The sequence below is a fragment of the Saccostrea cucullata genome, unplaced genomic scaffold, assembly GCF_032062105.1.
Source record: "Saccostrea cucullata isolate Sc308-1 unplaced genomic scaffold, CSIRO_AGI_Scuc_v1 ctg237, whole genome shotgun sequence".
Classification (NCBI taxonomy): Eukaryota; Metazoa; Mollusca; class Bivalvia; order Ostreida; family Ostreidae; genus Saccostrea; species Saccostrea cuccullata.
In genome coordinates, this window is record NW_026931975.1 from 3987 (window position 1) to 24532 (window position 20546).

Below are 20546 nucleotides of genomic sequence, written 5' to 3' on the forward strand. Positions count from 1 at the left end.
TGAAATTCAAACAAAAGTGGATAACTACATTTCTGATATTTTTAATAATTGTTTAGAAATTCTTACACGCAGTCGTTTTCACTCATTTTTTAAAACATAGGGTGACTTTTGAGTACTAAGCTTTTTTTTTTTTACTGTCAAACGTTTTTCAAAGCAGTGTGAACTACTCCCGAAATGATGCTATAAAATTTGCTATATGTCGTATAGTCAATCATACACCATCAGTGATTATTTGTTGAAATTTGACAAACAGTACATTCGTCGTTTAATATTTTTGTTTTCAAGGACGGTATCTATTTTTGATGCTCATTATACGATTTTTTATCATTGCAATCCACCTGCTTAATTGTCTTTAAAACAGACATTGATTGCTGTAAATTTTACATACTAGTATTTCAGTGAGGATTTCTTTGGGATTCTTAACAAGTTTTACAGCAACTTTAGCGAACGGTTAAATTTCACTCTAATTTACTGATTCTGCACCATTCATTTTTAATGCAGTATCTTGAATACTGTAAACCAATTATTATACGCGTCATTTTTTATTCTTGAATACGATTTATTTCCGCGAACAAGTGGTCATATATTTTTTTATTTCCACATATATTTTTTGGTTTTCGTGAGTAATGCAGCATTTCATTCAAGACAATGTCCATTTAAAATCTTATATCTGCACCTAAAGTAGGTAAAATGTGAGTATACTTCTTACGCATTATTCACACGAATGAAAATCAGGAAAAAATCTAAAGTTGATTTCAAACTCTCAAGTGTAAAAATTCATTGGATAATTGACGCTTTACAAGATCTAATAGCCAAAGGGCAATTATTATAAATGGTGGGAGAGAGCAGGAGCTCGTAATTGCTATTTCCATATATAACACAAGCTGAAATAATTATTGTAGTTTTGTGCCATTCGTTTATATCTTTTTTCTGAATGTTTGTAATTAAATTTCAACTGCTTCTAGAACACTAATAAAGTTCTTCCGTGATTACTTGTTGAACCGTCGGGATCGGTATTCAAAAAAGGGTAAACTCTAATCATAACATGGGAAAATGAACAACTACGCGAGCAGAGGTTACTCGCGGAACTCGCGGATATTTATCGCACGCATATAATACTTGGTTTACAGTACCCTTGTTTTCCAGCTTCTCACAATGAATCTATTTGATGAAAAGTGGTCACATAAACTGCTATAAATTCATTAAAGATTCAATAATGAGAAAAAGTCAAGCTTAATGCCATATATCTGTATTGTATGTCATAGAGTTCCAGGACATTATTTATTGAACAGCCCTCGTAATTTGTACATCAGTAGGGGGTAGGGGGACAAGAGGTCGCCTTATATTGTACATCATTTAAAATAATGATCACACTATTTTGAACGACAATGAAGAAACCGGAAGATTTTATATTTTACATCTTATATTGTAAGTCAACAGGGAGACAAGAAGACATCTAATATTTTACATAAATATTGAGACCAAAGAACTCCTTATTTGGTCACCTGAATCAACTCATGTGACTTATTGCTATCTGGGGTTTTTTTTTTTTGGCTTCTTGTGCGTTTACATTCGAACATTTTAAGCTTTTCTCTGCAATCCCTCAACCATTTACAACCAATTTTTGTATAAAGCATCTATGGGTGGAGAGTTTTTAAATCATGGTTCCTGCCCTCCACCCCCTAAGGCAAAAAAGTTGTGGCGAATCTACTACAATTGATAAAATCTTTAAAAATCTTCTTTACTGATGGACATCAAGCCGTCTAACTGTTGACGTAATTATCATAAGCATTGACTCCTCTACCAGAATTGTGATGTTTATTGTCCCAGATTCAGGGGCCCAGGGGTTAGGAGAGGGCTATAAAAATTTATATCGTGAAATGCATTTATTCTTTGAAAATCTTCCCCTCTGTCCCTAGATATTAAACAAACTAACTACATGCATAGATATGATGAGGAATGGATATTCTCTCCAAAGTTTTGAAATTCGTGACCAAAAGGTCAGGGGTTCTGGTGTTACGGTGGGGCTATATTAATTGTAAAGTTAAAATTCATTAATTCTTTATAAAATCTTCCTCTCTGCTCCTGGATAACAATTAAAATAACTACATATAGTTATGATAAGCAAGGGAGCCTCCTTCCAAAATTATAAATTTCAAGGTCCCTTGCTAATAGGTACCATTGAGGGGTGGGGGCTCTAATTAAATACTGTAATTGAATAAATGGTTTGAATTTTTTTCTTTGGTATGAACCAAATTTTTTTTATGAACAAGGGTGCCTTCTCCTACATTGTGAAATGTATGACCACAGGATGAGGGTTTTTGTGGTCAATGGACACTACTATTTATTGCTAATTATTACTGATTATTTGAAATGCACTTTTTGTTCCCCTTTGCTCTATACGTATAGGCATTAAGTAGACAAACTAAGCATGCTAAGTATAGTGATGTTCCATGACCAATGGTGCTTTTTTTTCAAAACTGCGAATGTCTTGGCCTCTGGTTCAAAGCGTTAACCTAATTCAATTGTTTTGAAGTTTTTCATGATGTTCAGATGACCTATAAGACCCATAGGCCTCCTGTCGTGTTCTTATAAGAGATTTTCGAGTATCCCAATAATATGCATTTTATCTGTAACCTCTGGTCCGCCCTAATTTTCTTTTTATATGTCTCTTGGTTAACACGGGTCTAGAATCGTTGATGGCTTATTTCTGCAGTCATATAAATTCTATATATGTCTGATTTCCTTAAAAATGCACAACAAAGGAGACCACTGATCTCCCTATTTATGTACAATACAAGGTGACCTCTGGTCCCCCTTGTTTTGTAAAATATAAAGTGACTTTAGGTCCCCATAATGATCTACAACATAGGGTGACCTCTGACCCCCTATTGATGTATAAGGTAACCTCTGTTTCCATTTTTGATGTACAATATAATCTGACGTCTGGTCTTGTACAGTAACAGGTGACCTCTGGTAACCTTTCTGTTGTAACCTTTAGTCTCCATAACGAAATAAAATACAAGGTGACCTTTGATCAACCTATTGATGTAAAATATTAGTTAACCTCTGGTCCACCTAGTGACGAACGCTAAAACTAACCCGAAGGCTCTGTCCCCCTACTGATATACAATATCAGGTCACCCTACTGATGTACAAAATAAAGTGTCCTCTGGTCCCCCTACTGATGTACAATATAAGGTGACCTCTGGTCCCCCTGCTGATGTACAATATAAGGTGACCCCTGCCCCCCTACCAATGTACGATATAAGGTGTCCTCTGTTCCCCCTACTGATGTACAATATAAAGTTACCTCTGGTCCCCCTACTGATGTACAATGTAAGGTGTCCTCTGGTCCTCCTACTGATGTACAATATAAGATGACCTCTGGTCTCCCTACTAATATACAAATAAGATGACCACTGGTCCCCCTATTGATTTAGAATATAAGATAACTTTTGTTTTCCCTTCTAATGTAAAGTGCAATATAAGGTGTGCTCTGTTCCCCCTACTGATATTCAATTTAAGGTGACCTCTGGTCCCCCTACTTATGTACAATGTAAGGTGACCTCTGGTCCCCCTACTGATGTATAATATAAGGTGACCTCTGGTCCCCCTGCTGATGTACAATATAAGGTGATCCCTGGTTCCCCTACTAATGTAAAGTGTCCTATGGCCCCCCTACTGATATACAATATAAGGTTACCTATGGTCCCCCTACTGATGTACAAAATAGGGTGGCCTCTTGTCCCCCATATGATGTAGAACAGAAGATGACATCTGGTCTCCCTTTTGATGTACAATATAAGATGACCTATGGTCGCCCTAAAGATGTACGATATAAAGTTACCTTTGGTCTTATTAACTTTTTTTTACCTCTGGTATCTGCATAAAGATTATGGGAACAAGCGGAAGTCTTATATTGTACATCAATAAGGATTTTATACTTCACAAATTGTAGTATATGAATGAGACAAAGGTAATCTTATGTTGTACATTATTACGATGTTACTGAAAGTTGTAAGTAGGCAATAATTTAAAATCATGGTATGTGTAGAATTATTTTTCAAATCCTCTCAAAAAAATTGCGACCCTAAGTTTTTGACAGGGAAAAAAGTGCATGCAATTTCTCCGAATTATCTAAATGTATGCATTTGGAATTTGGAGGATTAGTCAACTTGCTTGTATCCCAAAAGTAAAAAACAATTGGTGCATTTTAAAAATTTTATTTCCTTTTTTAATGTACTGTAAATCACTTTTTATTCAAATACAGGCGGTATCGCGAAAATGTATCTCCGTATAATAGAATTCCTTAAGATTATATAAAGCAATGACCACAATTCGTGAAAATTTTTTTAAAAATTTTATTTCCTTTTTTCGCGAAAATTGTGAGTTTTGATGGGTTTATGAATTTGATGTGTTAATTCCAGGGAAAGGGGTGGAGAACTCCATGCAGCCCCAAACTTCGCAATACAGGGTGTACATCTTCTTTGTAAGATAAATAAAATCAGTGATTTCCGGCAAAAAGTTTTAAGTGATGAGGTCGCCTATTGAAGCATGACCTCATAAGGAATACAAAGGAGACATTAAATAATTTATTAACAAATAATTATTCCATTATGTTAAAGGATTGGTGAAAAGTCCGAGCGAAATGAAAAGGTAGGGGGTGGTAGGGGGCAAAATCTTCATCCCCCCTGCTTGTTAGAGATCTGCAAATGCAGAGACTGGACGTCGTTTACTCTGAGTTGCTTACTATTAGTAAGGAGATCAGAGGTTAGGCACTGTGTTATATAGATAGTATAACCTTACATGGAATAATAAAATCATAGGGGAGACCACAGGTCACCCAACGTAATCCATAAATGTTTTAAAAACTCTTATATATCATATATATATATATATATATATATATATATATATATATATATATATATATATATATATATATATATATATATATATATATATATCTTATAATATTGCAGTTAATGTTGCTCAGCAACCCCCCTCCTCCTTTTTGTTTTCTAATACCCATCAGATGGTTATTCCCTTGACAAAAATAAATTTTCTGTTGTTTTTTTTTACACTGAAAAGGCTTCACAGTATTACGATTTATTCTATTTTCACTTTACGTATGCAACGCACTACATTTTGTAGCGGAGTAAACAGGCCAGATAGACGTGAACTGAGCAGGGGACCTAAGGTCCTAGTTCAGCGTACGTTTTATCCTTCTACCATAGAAACACGTGTATTGTATTACTGTATAATATTAATATTAAGTTCCTGTTATGAAAGTGATATCGATATGTTGTAGTATAAATAACTCTTACTGTAGATGGATTAAAACTTGGAATAATTTGATGGTGTTATACAGCATTCACATCTTCAAATGGTGATGAGAGTGTTGGCTGCCGGAAATATCTCGCGCGTTAAAAATTTCGCACGCTATCTTTTATTTACACAGAAACCGGTGACGTCAAACTATAAATATACGAAAGTCCTTACATCTAGTCAACGCCTAGCACTCAGAGCATGTATAGCGAAAGTTGGAGACCGACGACGTCCTCGATTTGCTCTGGTTCGTTAAAGATTTAGGGAGAATATGGGATCCGTAGGATGTAAATATATGAATTTGATGCTGAAAAAACAAGAGTCTGAGGTACGTTTCTTTTCTCTATCACAACGATACCAATTGAGCTAAATGGAACGTCGAGAAAATGACAGCATGCGATATGATAAGCGATTTTTTAAAAAATTCACTGACATAAACATAATATTCCCATCTGTCCATCCTGTTATCTCCTGTTTTGCTTTTTTTATTTCAAGTTTCTTGTAATAATAATTTAGCTAAAACGGACTAGAAGTATCTGTTTTCATTGTTTTTACAACAGCCTAGAAGCTAGGCCAAGAAAGCAGTTCTGATTGAATAATCCATCGATGTGTAACCTTTCTTGAATTTGTTCTCGTCCAATCAAAACACAGGGAATCAATAGATAAAATTAAGATTGGAATTATCAAAATTTATTATATAGTTAATAAATAGTTCCTAATGAATACTACCAAAAATCTAGAGAATTTTAGCGTTCAATATCTTGACGTTTTATTGTACGCTGATTTTGTATTATGTATATGAGTATGCTTGAAACATTCCGAATACGAGCGTTAAATATCGAACGCCCCGTTGTAGACAAAAAAGAGTCGTCTGGTCAAATTCTTTTAGCTAAATTAGAGAAAGGAAGTGGCATCTAGGTAAGATGTGTTTATTCTGTATATAAAATGAAATTATTTATTAAAAATTTAGTACGTATCAGACCCATTAAAATCTAAATAAGCAAATCATACCGTTCGGTAGTCATCGGAATGATGCAATATTAAACAAGAGTTAATTTTGAATACCGATACTAACTCGTGTCAATATTCATTAATATAAGTTCAATAATCTTATGATACCAGTTTTCATTTTTTCTTTTTTAGCCGGGCTTATTGCTCAAAGAGCAATTGCCGGCTTATGTGATCCTGTTCAAGGCAGGATGTTGACCCCATAGTCGCCATTTTAAAGTTACATGCAAAAATATAGTTCTTACTCTCAACCGCTTTTGAGATAATACAAAGGCTAAATAAAGCAACAAAAATAAAAGCAAGTTTTATTTATATAAAATAAACATTAGTAGTAATGACTTTGAAAACTTTATAAGTCAAAGAACATAGTTCATTAGCGTAAGGATTTTTGATAATCAGTGTTACCGTCGAGGTAAAGCAGGAGAGGGAACCAGACTGGCCTGTTTGTTTACATTCAGCTGCGATACCAGATTAATTCTGATTCTGACAAAATCGGACCGTGGTATTAGGATTGAAAAACTCACTGTCAGTGTCTTATCATTCATATTTATAGTTTTAAAATAATTTTTTCATCAGAATATAAACGTTATTCATGTAAGAAATCCATTCTACTCTGTAAATGAGCCTGGCTCTCTGTACTTCTGAGTACTTTGATTTTTATTTTAGTTTCCTGTAACAAAAAGATACACAGATGTTGTGTCGATATTGCTGTCAGCTCGTGCGGATTCTAACAGTTTAGATAACGGAGGAAGTACACCCCTAACAAATCTTATGACTTCCTCGATCCGCGCCACGTGTCTGGATCCACCTGTCAGTGATGACGTCATGACAATTATTGTTCTTCTGCAGCAAATGGGAGCTGACTTAAACACAAATAAATGCGAGTACAGTTACCAACTCATGGTCTCAACGTTGCTGAAATCAGCCACTCTCGTAGAATATTTCTTGGGTTGTGGGGCAAATCCAAATGTCAAATGTAAGCAAAATTGCTCTTATTTTAAAAATGTAATTTTTTCTAATCAGTAATTTCATACTTATAAAAGGTCTGTATTCCTACAAGTAGGATCCTCGGTTTCCTTTGCCCCTTATGTACCTCAGGGCACCAAGTCACAAGTATCTCGCCGTGATCATGAACCTCGAGCATGCTCGAGTATTAGTCGTTGCTAATTTTTTTTTTGTATCCTTGTTCTGAGTTTAAATGTTTGATGTTGTCTTTTTTATATTATTTAAGAAATGTGCATATATTTCAGTTGTTTCTGGAATATCACCTTTGTTTGCTGCTGTTGGTAACAGAGACCTTAACACAACAACCATCCTGCTGCGACATAATGCAGATGTGAGGGCGAAAGCCATGGTCTGTCTGAGATTGCATGAAGAACGCCTGTTTGATCCGTTTGAGTTAGCTGTTGATCTGTTACAGTGGGACATTGTGGACATATTGATTCATTATGGATATAGCCTCTCTAAGCACAGATACTTACAAGACACCCTCTACTCGGAGGAAGCGCCCGAAACCCTTAGAGACCACCCCTCTTTTCTGACTAAACTGCAAACATCGGCGAGTTCGCCATTCTCTCTCCAGAAAATTGTCGTTTTGAAAATTAGACATAATTTGAAATATGACTTATCTGAAAAGGTGAAAGATCTTCCACTGCCCGCTTCTTTAAAAATGACTTTGTTATTTTTGGAAAACTTGTAATAAATTTCAATGACAATTTTTATCTCGATGTTTACACAAGTAATACTTCAGGATAATCTTAAAGGAAAGTCTAATTCCAAGGAAGACATGCACACTTGCAAAACATTAAAGCCCTAGCACCAAACATTGAAAAGTTATGACCAATGTAAAATTATTTTCAATTTGAGCGTGAAAAAAATCAATTTGAAGCATGCTTAGATAGTTTGAATTGATATGTACATTTTTACCTGCATAAAACATTGATCAAAACAAGATGTGTTTGTGAAACACTGATGACCCAGTATTGTAGATTAGGCGAGGGTTGAAATTTCTCAAATGCAAGTCAAAACAATATTTAATTGAACCAAACCGAATCTACAAATGATAAAAATGCTACATGTATATACAATGTCATATTCACGAAGTTTAACCCATAAATAAAGGCATTAAAGAAAGAAAATCTGAATTATATTTATCAGGATGAATATGCAAGCATATTTACAACAACTCCTATGGTTCCGTAATGGCATATAGTAACAATAGGAACATAGATGAACTGGTTATTAGATCAAAACTCAAATTAAATAAAATGCAGTGAAATGGAATGATGTGTTCTAGGTGGGCCCCTCATCTGCTCATTAGGCGGGGTTTACATGTACCATGTATTGCGTATCTTAAATTCAACAGACAGGTTTGTTTGTTGTTTACCGTCCCTTTCGAAAATTTATTCACTCACATGGAGAGGCCAAGACACCTCCGAAACACTCTTAATTAGTCGTGGTAAATTTTATTATCAAATTGTTTCAAGAGTGAAGAATTCTAGTTAGCTAAAGGCATAAGATTGAGACGTCGCTGTTGTTTTATTAAGAAATCTTTCTCAGTAATCACATCTTGGCGCCATTTTCTTCAACAAATCACAGTAGAACAATGTCGGCCGTTCTGCTAAAAACTGATTTTGATGAAATTGTATTTTATGAAACTTAGTTAACAATAAAAAAAAAAATAATTGAATCTTCTTATTTAAAAAATCTTTTCAGTCGGTGCGATTTAATTGGGTCGGTCGCGTAAGGGGAAACAAAGGTATTTTTTATTTTGGCCTCATATTAACTTATCTATTAATAATATCAAATGTGCATACCATCATATTCTTCGATTTCCTGTTGATAATATTGATCAATTTGAGGCTTTTTTATTTAATAAAAATCATAATTCAATAGATAAAACATCATTTACTTAATAGGATCAACAGTATATCAAAGTCATGATCTTTCACAAAATGCTATAAGAAACTGCTAAATCCATAAAATAAAAAAAGAAGCTCATATGGTATCACGCCAAGGACAATCTTTTGACATGATTTTATGTTAAGAATACCAAGGGTCGGCGTCTAGCCTTGTTCATGGTTTTAGAAATCTTATAGCGTTGTTCATGAATATAGAAATCTCTAGCCTTGTTCATGACTAGAAATCTCTAGCTTTGTTCACGACTATGGAATTCTCTAGTCTTGTTTATGACTTTGGAAATCTCTAGCCTTGTTCATGACTTTAGAAATCTCTAGCCTTGTTCATGACTGCAAAAATCTCTAGCCTTGTTCATGGCTGTGGAAATCTCTAGCCTTGTTCATGATTGTAGAAATCACTAGCCTTAATTGTTCATGACTGCAGAAATCTATTAATTTCTGCTTACCCTGATGTGACCCATGAGATGTTTTACCGATTTTTACAAGAATTGAAACCTTTGATATCACTTATTTAATTGTATTATCGATGACGTTCATAGAGGAAATAGTTTGAAAATAAAAATACCTGTAGTACTTCCGTTTAACATAAAAAAAAATATGCATTATTAAATTGTTAAAAATAAATGTAAAACATAAGTTCAGATTGCTTTTAGTGAAAAAAAAAAACGTTCTCAAATCTTTAAAGTTTTCATCTGTACATGTACTGTTCATGAAGCATAAAACATGAGGCTCAAAACCTGCAATAATATAGAATGCATTAGGAAACCTTACATTTTGGTTTGATAGCTATTATGAGAACAGCAATTGCTTGCCTTCTTAAGCTTCTCAAAGGAAATAACTATTATCTGGTTCTTCCGGATGGCTGCTTGTTTAAGGAACTCTTTGTTATACTCATACCATCCTCCGTACATTGTCTCTAAATAAATCAAATATTCAAGCAGACAAATAACTTTGGATATAAGATAATTTACAAAAATATTCATGCCTTTGGTTCGTTTTTTTTAAATGTATTTTGACAATATTAGGCGTACTTACTTGGTCCAAAAAACTCTTCATCGAGAAACTCTTTGAAGCTTTTATACTTGTTGACTCTAGCGGAATCAAAAAGTTTAAACAGAGAAACTGCAGTGTCCTTAGGGTTACGTATAACTAATATAATTTTTCCTGATCCATCAATGTGTTGTTTTGGGAGCCATTGGAATGGTACATGTGTGCTAACAACTCTGTTGTAAAAATGCAATGGACCAAGGTCATTTGACCCCTCCAAATACACGGTCTCTCTAGAATTACTGCAATATTCCTCAGCCAGGAAGGATAACTCTTTAATTTATAATTTAATTCAAAAAGTCTTAAAATAAAGCTTGAAATTGAAATTTTTTCATGCAACAATTTTCATTTTATGCCTCTACGTATGATTTAAAGTTCTTTGAAGTTTTAACAAACGGTATTAAAAAAGTTGACATTTGTACCTCATAAAACTAAGTAAAACTTGAATATTTAAAAAAATCAAAGTTCTTTTAATTTAGCCTTAGTTACCAATGTTTATAAGCATGATTTGAAATTAGAAGTTATTTACAGTGTTTTCTTTGAAAGGAAACACTTCATACACTATGCATTATGAAACAATGGAAGCAAGTAGGAGAAAGTAAAGTACCGATATAAGTATGAAAATCATGCAATTTTCTTTAAAAGCCTGGATACCTATGATTTTTATTCTTAAAATGTATTTCTTGATAAATTATCAATTAGAAAATATGCAGTAGGAAGTTCTAATTGCATTTCCTGAAAAATTATTAGAGATTTACTAATTTTCCCTATATAATATGATTAAATTTAAAGATGAAGTTAAAAGAAACACTGTGGGTATATACATTTTAATTTGAGAATTTAGAGACATCTTTGTGAGCATTTTCAATTACTCAATGCCTGATTTTCAGAACCTGAGGATCGGATAACCTTAAGCAACATTTCAGTCATTTCATACACCCAGTGTGTTCCTAAATGTACGAGTTAGAATATAAATCCTTTTAATATTCATTTGATTAAATTGTTATGTTTTTATGCGCCAGGATCGATAGAATTTTTGTCCAGTCTCTTTGTCCCTTTATCAGTTTGTCTGTTTGTTTGTCTGTTGTCAACTTTTGTTATAACTTTTGAACAGTGAGAGACAGAGACTTCATATTTATTATGCATACTCCACTAATTGATCTCTCTTGAACGACACCAAGGTCAATGACCTTTCGATCCGACTGTGACCTTTATGCTAAAAATAGAATTTTTGAACCATAACAAATAGAGACTTCATATATGGTATGTATACTCCACTTATCACGTTCTTTCAAATGACACAAAGGTCAATGACCTGGCGACCTTTACTGTGACCTATATGCTAAAAATATCTTTTTCGAATTTTGCTGCTGCCGGGAGCATAGTGTTTCGCAAACACATTTTATTTCAATTTTGTGATATTGTGCTTTTACAGTGTTTAACAGTGTTTTACAGTTGACAGCTTACTTTGACATTTAAATATGCATTGTGCACGAAAGCATACACTAAATTGATCATCCTCAAGAAAATTTCTAAGTGACTACATGTATTGGTATTATTTTAGGGGTATTGGCATGATATATCTGTATGCAGAAAGAAAGTGGAAAACGGGATAACATAAATTAATATATCTCGTTTGTGAGGGGTAGTATCTTCTTTTTAATCTCATTTTCTTCAACAAATAAGTTAGGAAAACAAAACATCAAAAGAGAAAAACTTACAATATGAGAGAGAGAGAGAGTCGAAATAAGTTTGCTTGCTGTGCCCTACCTTCTTAAGGGGGCCGACTATAGTTTTATTGTGTAAAAACTACAATAGCGAAACTCTTCATTTTTATACCATATATAAATTACATTAACTTGAGTGTACATGCAAAGTTTGGGGGAAATCTACCGTTCAGGTATTTTTGAGGGACCGTCTCAAAATACAGGTACATTTACTATAGGATTATATAGGAAAGTGCCAATTTTTAGCACTTCAAAGCAAATTATACAAATACTGCAATGTACTTTTTGTTCAAACTATAATATTTGATGAGTAATACTATATTATACAATATATGTAAGAAACACAAAATTCTACCGTCTTGTTACCAGAGAGAGCATCTCAAAATGCAAAAAAAAAATTAGCAAATTTTACTATTTTTATAGAGTATTACAAAATATGACGCACAAAATGGATTCACATGAAAGCATAATAAAAATATTGGAGATATTCTCAAATTTCCGTTTTAAATTTCAAGAGCGTATGTTTAATACTTTTTCTTTAACAATATTTTATTACCCCTTTCTCTAAGAGCTACAGATTATCATAACGTCAAAAACACAGTGCAACGACGTCAACCTACCTATCAATTGCAAAATCGGTTAAAAAATCAGTTATATCAAATTGTAATTACATTTTTATACCTATATTTTCTTAATTTTGTTTAATTTTAATAATTAAGCGAAAAAAGTTGCATTAAAACCCTAAATACGTTTCGTTTTACTATGATGCGCGAAATATTGCGCAATGGAAACGGAAGTCGGCCCCCTTAAGGTAAAGTATGCTCAGAAATAATTACCATCTAAATAACGTTTTAAAGCCAAATACTTATATCGCATAGGAGAACTAATGTAAGGGTAAATGTCGGTGCTTCTCGCAATCCATATAATTCCACTTACATTTTCCGGGTATAATACAGTTTCTGTTTCCAAATATTAAATTGTGCATTTCCTTCTTTGCGATATCAGTCATGCAATTTTATGCACTCTTTACTTAAACGACAATAAACAATATTTGTAATGTACCTCTTATAAAATGACCTAAGAAAAATTGGTTGAGATTATGAGAAAAATAAAACTAAACAAATTATTGGCTAAGTCTAGCAAGACTGTGATTTTTGCGTACACGAAATTGTACCTCACCCTTTTGCTTAAGGCTTTAGATATTTCTGTATTATATAAATATACTTTAATGAATATAATTATGTAAATTTTATTACTAACAAATAATTCAATCAATTTAAGATTTCAGAACATCTTTTGGTTCAACGCATTGGATAAAGTCTCTTTTGAACACATGTCTGTTTATTTTAAATGCGAACACTTTATAGCTTATCTAACCTGATTGTGGGAATGTCGCGAGAAGGATTGCATTTTGACCTAAAGTCAGGCCTTTGATAGAATTTAGACTACCGCCTGGATCTTTGATAAATATTGGAATCCCGAGAAGGTAGAGTCCTTTATATTCTGGAGTCTTGATATTACGAAAATTAGCAGCCATGACCAATTTGGATTTAGAAGCTCATTTTTAATTATAGCCAATTCCCCTACATTTTGTGACCTCTAAAAAGTGTGTAAAGGGTGTCCCAAAACATATGTTACACTTTTAAACTCTTATAAAAATTTTATGCTTCATGTTACATTAGTGAAATTTAAATACGTATATAATTAAATTGTTATATTTTTTGTCAAGCATACTTTTTCATAGTTTCCTTTTTAATCATTAACATTTTTATTAGATTAAAATATGTCATTTTACAACATTTTCGAAATGACGTCCCTTTGAATTAACATTGTTTGAACAGGATTTCTGAAGGGTATTTTTTAATCAAGCTTCAAGTGTAACATTCTAAAAGTTGAGATGTTTTCCAAATTAAAATTCACCAGACAATAGAATTTAAGATTCTCTTTAACAACATTGTTAAACTGGAAGTGGGCTTCATCGAAAACAATGCATTTGTTAAATATCCAGAGTCAGATCTAATTAAAATCCAGTGGACAAACTCCAAATGACTTCTAATTTCTGTCTCTTTCAAATGCTACATTACACTTATCTTATGAAGAATCAATTTTAAATCAAATGCGAGTATTTTATGAAAACTAGATTTTATCCAAGGTGCAATCTTATTCATGCAGAACCTGTCTAAAGAATTGTTGTAAAGTTTTATTAAAATTTATCAATGTTATATATTTTCTCTTTGTTGTAGACACTCATTGATCTTCTAACACCAGAATTAGGAAGTAAATCAATTATGGCACCCTCACAAAACTGTAAATTAATATTCTGTTGAACACTTTCATTACAGTATGTTGTTTTCTCATTGTTCTAAGACTAAAGTAGCAGATTTAGACTCATGGGAAAGTTTTACAATTTCTACCAGCTGTTCACCTGAAGGTTCCATATTAACAATATGATGAAGTTATTAAGACATCATAAATACCTGACTTTTCAACAGAATTTCTCGAAAGCTTGTCAGATAAAATGCATGCTATTACATTTGATGTTGACAAAATATCTTCGTGAATGCTTTTGGTTTGATAAAAGTTATGTGTGATTAAAAGTGAAAAATATGTTTTGGGACACCCTGTATACTTGATGCATTCCTCGTTGCAATTGAAAAATGTTATCTTAAATTCGTTTTTTTTTTTGTTTAATATTAGTTCCCGTAACTTTTAAGACAATTGAAACAACCATGGGCTTCTTATCATTATCTCATTTTTCTAAAAATAATGAATTTTGAAAAATTTTCCATATATATATAGGAATTAACTGTGGAAGGGACAATGCCCTCCCCAATGCTACGTCACAAGTGTCACTTAAATTAATAAGTTTAATAAACATGTTAATATGCCAGTGCATATTTAAATTAATATATTTACAACTGTTATCACATAGAATGTTGATTAAATTCTCTAGAACCATACTTTGAATTTTTGCATGATGAATTATAATTATATTTCTGACAAATATCCTTTAAAGTAACAATACTTTTGTTCTGAATTTTTAGATTAAATATATCTTTGTTTTTCAGCATCAGAACTCATGAAAACAAACACTCTGAGAGTATTGCATTTCAGTTAAAGAAATCCATAAAATTCTGTTGTATATAAAAACACTGACTAGTTTTTGGGTTATCTCTATTTAGGAATACAACACTCATGTAATTTTTTACGTCAAATATCGTTTTGCAGTGCATCCGAAAAAGGTTGTAAATTGATTGAAAATATATAATTTAATAAATTTGACAAGATTTTCTCCCATTCTACGAGGGGTTATCAAAAAGTTCGTGGACTGATGCTATAAAATTAGTACTATGTAGTCTGTGCTTTCAAAATTTATATGGAACATAAAACAACAAAAAAAATTAAGAAATGTTAAAAATTTTATCTTGATACATTCATTATTTGCTATATTATTATTATCAAATAAAAACGACATTATACGATCACTCGGCGCTGTCGCCGTTTATAGTTTCATGACGTCATTGTTTTTTCAATGTCCTCTTCTTCTACCTCATACACTTATTTTGATGAGATTCCCTGGAGCTGAGTAAGGACTTAAACCAGCCTTGTTTATATGACTTTACAATGACATGAACAGTGGCCTTCAGTGAATATAATATTCCAGATGGATTAATACATTGGGAGAGATCCTCGCTTGATCGTGCTAGCATATTTTGCTTTTGGGAGTCCAATATCTACAACACATGATCAACGTCGTTTTTTGTCGTGATTGATTTTTCACACCTTCACGACAAATGGACATTCACTGTGCATCCCTTTTCTCTCTGAATTTATTTTGACATTAAAAGACAAGTACTCTGGATGCGTATTATCTCTCTGTAGCCAGTTGAAACATTTCTTAGGTCTATACCAGTTTTTTTCAGAGGCAAAACTTTGTAGAATGTTGAAAAAGGAAACCCCTCCCCCTTTTGACGTCATTTTCAAGGCCTTATTCATTTGGAAACTACATCATGTAAAATTTACAATAAGATTTCATAGAACTCCCAGAATGAAGTAAAAATTTCCTATTTTAAGGAACAATTGTGTCCTAAAACATACCTAAATTAACGGGATTTTTGGATGTCAAATATATGATTATCAAAAGAGGTTTTCTCAGTTACACATTGTTCGCAAAAACGTCATGTTCGAGGCTGCGCCGCCTGGACATACCATTGCTTGCAAAAATATTACTAATTTATTAAAAAATAAAATGTCTGATTTGTGGTTTATTCTTTAAATAGAAAAGATGATGCTAACTAGATACTTTAAAATTCATTGATGTACCTAAAGCGGTTTTAAGTTTATAGCGCTAGTCGACGAACTTTTTGATAACCCCTCGTATGTTACATTTTATATATTTAGTACAAAACTACATCCTTTAAAACAATATGATAGAGGACAACATGGATATATTTCTCAAAAAAGGAACCCTTTGCTTTCAAAAATGTATGATTGTATTATATATTTCTTGATTAGATTTCTTGAACTCGAAACTAATTGCCAAGAAGAAATTGACATGTTTTTTTTGTTAGAACTCACAAAAATATGTTATTAATAATTATAGATTATTACAATAACATAAGCAATTTGAAAGACAAGCAAATTGTGAATTTCTACTCCAACCATTTCATGAAAATTACAAAAAAAATTCGTTGTCTTTGAAAGAGCAAACGATCAACAAAAACGTTTTCAATAGAAAATTTGAAAGTACAAACCAAGTCAATAACATCAAAACGTACGAATTTTCTTCATTTTATACGATCATTTCCAACAATATGTTGATGCAATAATAAATAATCTATGTCTTTTGACATCATCGACAGTTGCTTTTTTAAAATAAAAATGGAACTCGTAATTGAATCTTATTACATTGTCTTTGGTCATTTACTTTTTTAAATTAAATTTTGCTTTTTCAACAGAAAAGCACTCTGAAGTTGATACAGTGTATCTAAAAGATATACGAGTTTCTGATTTACAATATTTTTTTTTAGTTTTTGGAAATCAGAACAATATGTTGGATTTGCCATGGTTACCAATCGCATCCCTTTTAGAACAGACCTTTCTTTGTATTGAAATGAAGCATACTTTATTAAAAAACTTCTACATAAGAAGAAAATACACGCCGTCGCTTTAATCACAACCTTTCGAATTGTCGACGTCATATTATCAATTAACAATAATTACTTAGAAGCATATATCGACCCAATTTGACCAATTGGACTTGAAATCAAAAATAATCTCAAGACTGACATAAGTTGAAAATCGCATGAAATACTACACTTACAATACTTTTGCACGTCCCATAGGCAAACACTCTTCAGGTAAATGTATACAAAGATATAAAAATTTTGTTCAGAAAAAAAAATAGTACTCGCAATGAAGCAGAAATCTGGATATTAATGACGATGCAATTTAGCTGCGAAACATTAAAATCTGGGTCTAATTTAACGAAATCCAATTAATCACTTAGTGGGGGCAATAGCGCAAGAAATGCGACACCGTTTAAATTTTGGAGGGTGAGGGTGTAGAGTTGCCCTAAAAAAAAGGTTTAGGAAGTCAACAATCTGAACAACAAAATGATTACAACCGGGTCATGGGGTCACAAAACTAAAACGAACTCAATATTAATATCAGTCTTATTCTACCACTATATATTTCTTTGGTAAACCGTCCATGGGATGACTCTATATAAACCGAGGTCCCGTATAGCAGTAGGTGCTGGCACGAAAAAGATCCTCACAGCTCAATGGACCATAGTGCCGAGCATAAGACAAAATCTCTAGCTCACCACTGGCAAGTGGCGGTGTTCCATATGAGTGAAAAATTCTCGAGGGGTATATTTAACAACACACAATCAATCAAACAATCATTAAACCTGTTAAAAAATCACAGATTTTCAAGGAGGGGAAGAAATAATTTACACTTCCTTCTCATCAACTTCATTGATACATGTATAAACATACATCATTTACCCTTAATTTCTGTTTTCAAAGTTCATCGTTTTTGTCTTTTAATCATATTCTGGGTTAAAATCAACTCCCTTCATTCTTTTCTTGTATGTCTTGTCGAATTCTTCGTTCAATTTCACTGTGAAATAGTTTTTCCAATCCCCTACCTCACCTGAATGTCAAAGACAAAGTATTTTAAATCCAAAACAGCCTTTTTTTATTTTGTATTCTACATAAACTCCTTCTAAAAACCTTAACCAATTTCGACATTGATTGAACAGGAATGTATTTGATTACTTTTATCAGGATATTGATTTGAGAGTAATTACCTTTTCGAGACACTTCTGGATTCTCATTTAATGACAATTCTCTCATCATATCACCCATCAGATTATCATTTCTGGCGACTTTATCGGCCTCTTTAAGCTTGCTGAACGAACATTTATCAATTATATCTGTCAGTAATTTTTCGTTTTCTTTTAAATCAAGAAATTTGGCGAGTCTTAAAAGTTCCCCCTTCGTGTCCTAAAAGAGAAAAGTAATACTTGTACAATTCAAAACCTATACAAAATGTGATGTATTCAGGAACTCTACCATTTTCGTTTGATAGCCCAAGAGATTTTATAATATGAAATGTTTTTTAAGAGACAGCAAAACATTAGTACACTCGAATTATTATTGATATTAAAATGGTTATTTTGGTAGCCCTTATTCTACACTTTAATCGACTTTCTACACAAAACAGATGCAAATTACAGGAAATCTAAAACTATTTATATTGTATCTCCCAAAATACTGTTGAAAAGAATAACAACTTACTTTCTTCAACTTTTCAAAGGTTATAACTATAATCTGGTTCTTTCTGTAAGCTGCTTGTTGAAGAAAATCCCTGTTATATTCAAACCATCCTCCGTGCATAGCCTTTAAAATAGCCATAATAGAAGACTAAAATAACCATAATAGAAGGAATATGATGAGTGGCAGTAAGATAAAATTAATAAAAATTTAAGTAACGAACACGTGATCAATCTATTGTGATCTAGACATTCAGGATTTATTTCCGTAACAAATATTTATTAGACATACTTGTTCCTAAAAAGTCTTCATAAGCAAACTCTTCGAAATTTTTATTTTTGAAATATTCAGCGGAGTCTAGAGCTTTGAATAGAGAAACGGCCGTGTCTTTAGGGTTCCGTATAACTAAGATAATTTTTCCTGATCCATCCACATGTTGTTTTGGAAGCCATTGGAATGGTACATGTGTGCTAACAACTCTGTTGTAACGATGCAATGGACCAAGGTCATTCAACCCCTCCAAATACACGGTCTCTCTAGAATTACTGCAATATTCCGCCTTTCCTTTAAGCAACATCTTTGTCATTTCATACACCCAGTGTGTTCCTAAAAATTTATATAAAACATAAATATTATTCTTGAAAGCTTTCTCACTGCTGAACGTTTTCTGCTAGTTTTTCAAAGTATCTACTTTCTCCTTGTATCACAAAATTTTTGTTTTGTGTGTTTACCCCAATTTTCTTATACATGCAGCGGGCAAATTTTTTCTGCATTAAAAAAATTAAAAAGACAAAATACAGTACTCATTATTAGTGCTGCAAACAGAAACCAACACGAGGTAAACAAACATTGATCTAAGAAACATTGAGTTAATTGAATTCAATAGTAACGCTTGCACTAAAAATACAGCAATAAATAATGACTGATAGTGTGTTATGATGCGAATAGAAGCTTGTTTTTCACAACAGAAAAATTCCGAATAACATTAACAAAAGATTAATGATAAAGATTTTAAGGTTTTTTTTGAATATATAAAACTGCGTTATAAACAGTTTGACTGGCCCTTAACCTTTTTTTGTTAAATACATCTTCATTTTAACAGTCACTACTTCGAGTCTGTGTTTAAACTTACCTTTACCTCCAATTTATTCTAGCTAAACATATCCCTTTCCATAAAATATAATATCAAAAACTTTCGAGTAAAGTGTCCTATCGAGTGATATTTCTTTATTATAAAATTGTGGTTTTGAGCTTGAACGAACCTGATCTGGGATACGTTGCCAGGATGATAGCATCTGGACCTAAATTCAAGTCCCTGATAGATTTAAGGGTACCACACGGATCCTTCAGAAATGTCGGAATTTTAGGAAGGTATAGACCTTCATATTCTGGTATCTCCATGTCACGAAAATGTGCCGCCATTGTGATAAACTCTTTTGTATAATATAAAATTCCCCTATATATTATGACCTACATGTACAAAAATAACGCGTACATTTGTTGCGTTTATAACTGAGGCATACAGGGCTAGGGTTCGGAAACATGAAAACATCAGCGAATGTGAACGTGAGTGATTCAATTTACAAGTGCATAATATATTCTAAAATGGTTTCAAGGGCTTTCTTTTTTAAGGAGATTGGTGGAACCCCTGAAACATCAACTTATAAGTGAGTAGCATGCCTCAGTTTAAAAATTAATCGTATTCCGAGCAAAGTTTGGAGTATTGAATAAGC

The 20546-nt window shown here is 32.7% G+C and overlaps 2 protein-coding genes across 2 annotated transcripts; one reads left to right on the plus strand and one right to left on the minus strand.

Annotated features, from left to right (window-relative positions):
- Nucleotides 1-5602: 5602 nt before the first annotated feature.
- Nucleotides 5603-8359, plus strand: LOC134234157 (uncharacterized). The gene is made up of 3 exons (XM_062716219.1): nt 5603-5659; nt 7006-7315; nt 7590-8359. The coding sequence occupies exons 1-3, from the start codon at nt 5603-5605 to the stop codon at nt 8036-8038; spliced, it is 816 nt and encodes a 271-aa protein (XP_062572203.1). The 3' UTR covers nt 8039-8359.
- A 9721-nt stretch (nt 8360-18080) lies between these two features.
- Nucleotides 18081-20235, minus strand: LOC134234169 (sulfotransferase 1C3-like). Its single transcript, XM_062716228.1, has 5 exons — nt 20076-20235; nt 19107-19419; nt 18838-18943; nt 18348-18543; nt 18081-18190 (listed from the first exon to the last, which is right to left on the minus strand). The coding sequence occupies exons 1-5, from the start codon at nt 20233-20235 to the stop codon at nt 18081-18083; spliced, it is 885 nt and encodes a 294-aa protein (XP_062572212.1).
- Nucleotides 20236-20546: the final 311 nt, after the last annotated feature.

Excerpts from the sequence above, each read along its gene's own strand:
- LOC134234169 (XM_062716228.1), bottom strand. The coding sequence starts at position 20,235 with ATGGCGGCACATTTTCGTGACATGGAGATACCAGAATATGAAGGTCTA. Across the intron at positions 19,420-20,075 it reads GGCAACGTATCCCAGATCAG|GAACACACTGGGTGTATGAA; the intron begins GTTCGTTCAAGC and ends ATAAATTTTTAG. Across the intron at positions 18,944-19,106 it reads TATGAAGACTTTTTAGGAAC|AAAGGCTATGCACGGAGGAT; the intron begins AAGTATGTCTAA and ends TATGGCTATTTT.
- LOC134234157 (XM_062716219.1), top strand. The coding sequence starts at position 5,603 with ATGGGATCCGTAGGATGTAAATATATGAATTTGATGCTGAAAAAACAA. Across the intron at positions 5,660-7,005 it reads TGAAAAAACAAGAGTCTGAG|TTTCCTGTAACAAAAAGATA; the intron begins GTACGTTTCTTT and ends TTTTTATTTTAG. Across the intron at positions 7,316-7,589 it reads GGCAAATCCAAATGTCAAAT|TTGTTTCTGGAATATCACCT; the intron begins GTAAGCAAAATT and ends CATATATTTCAG.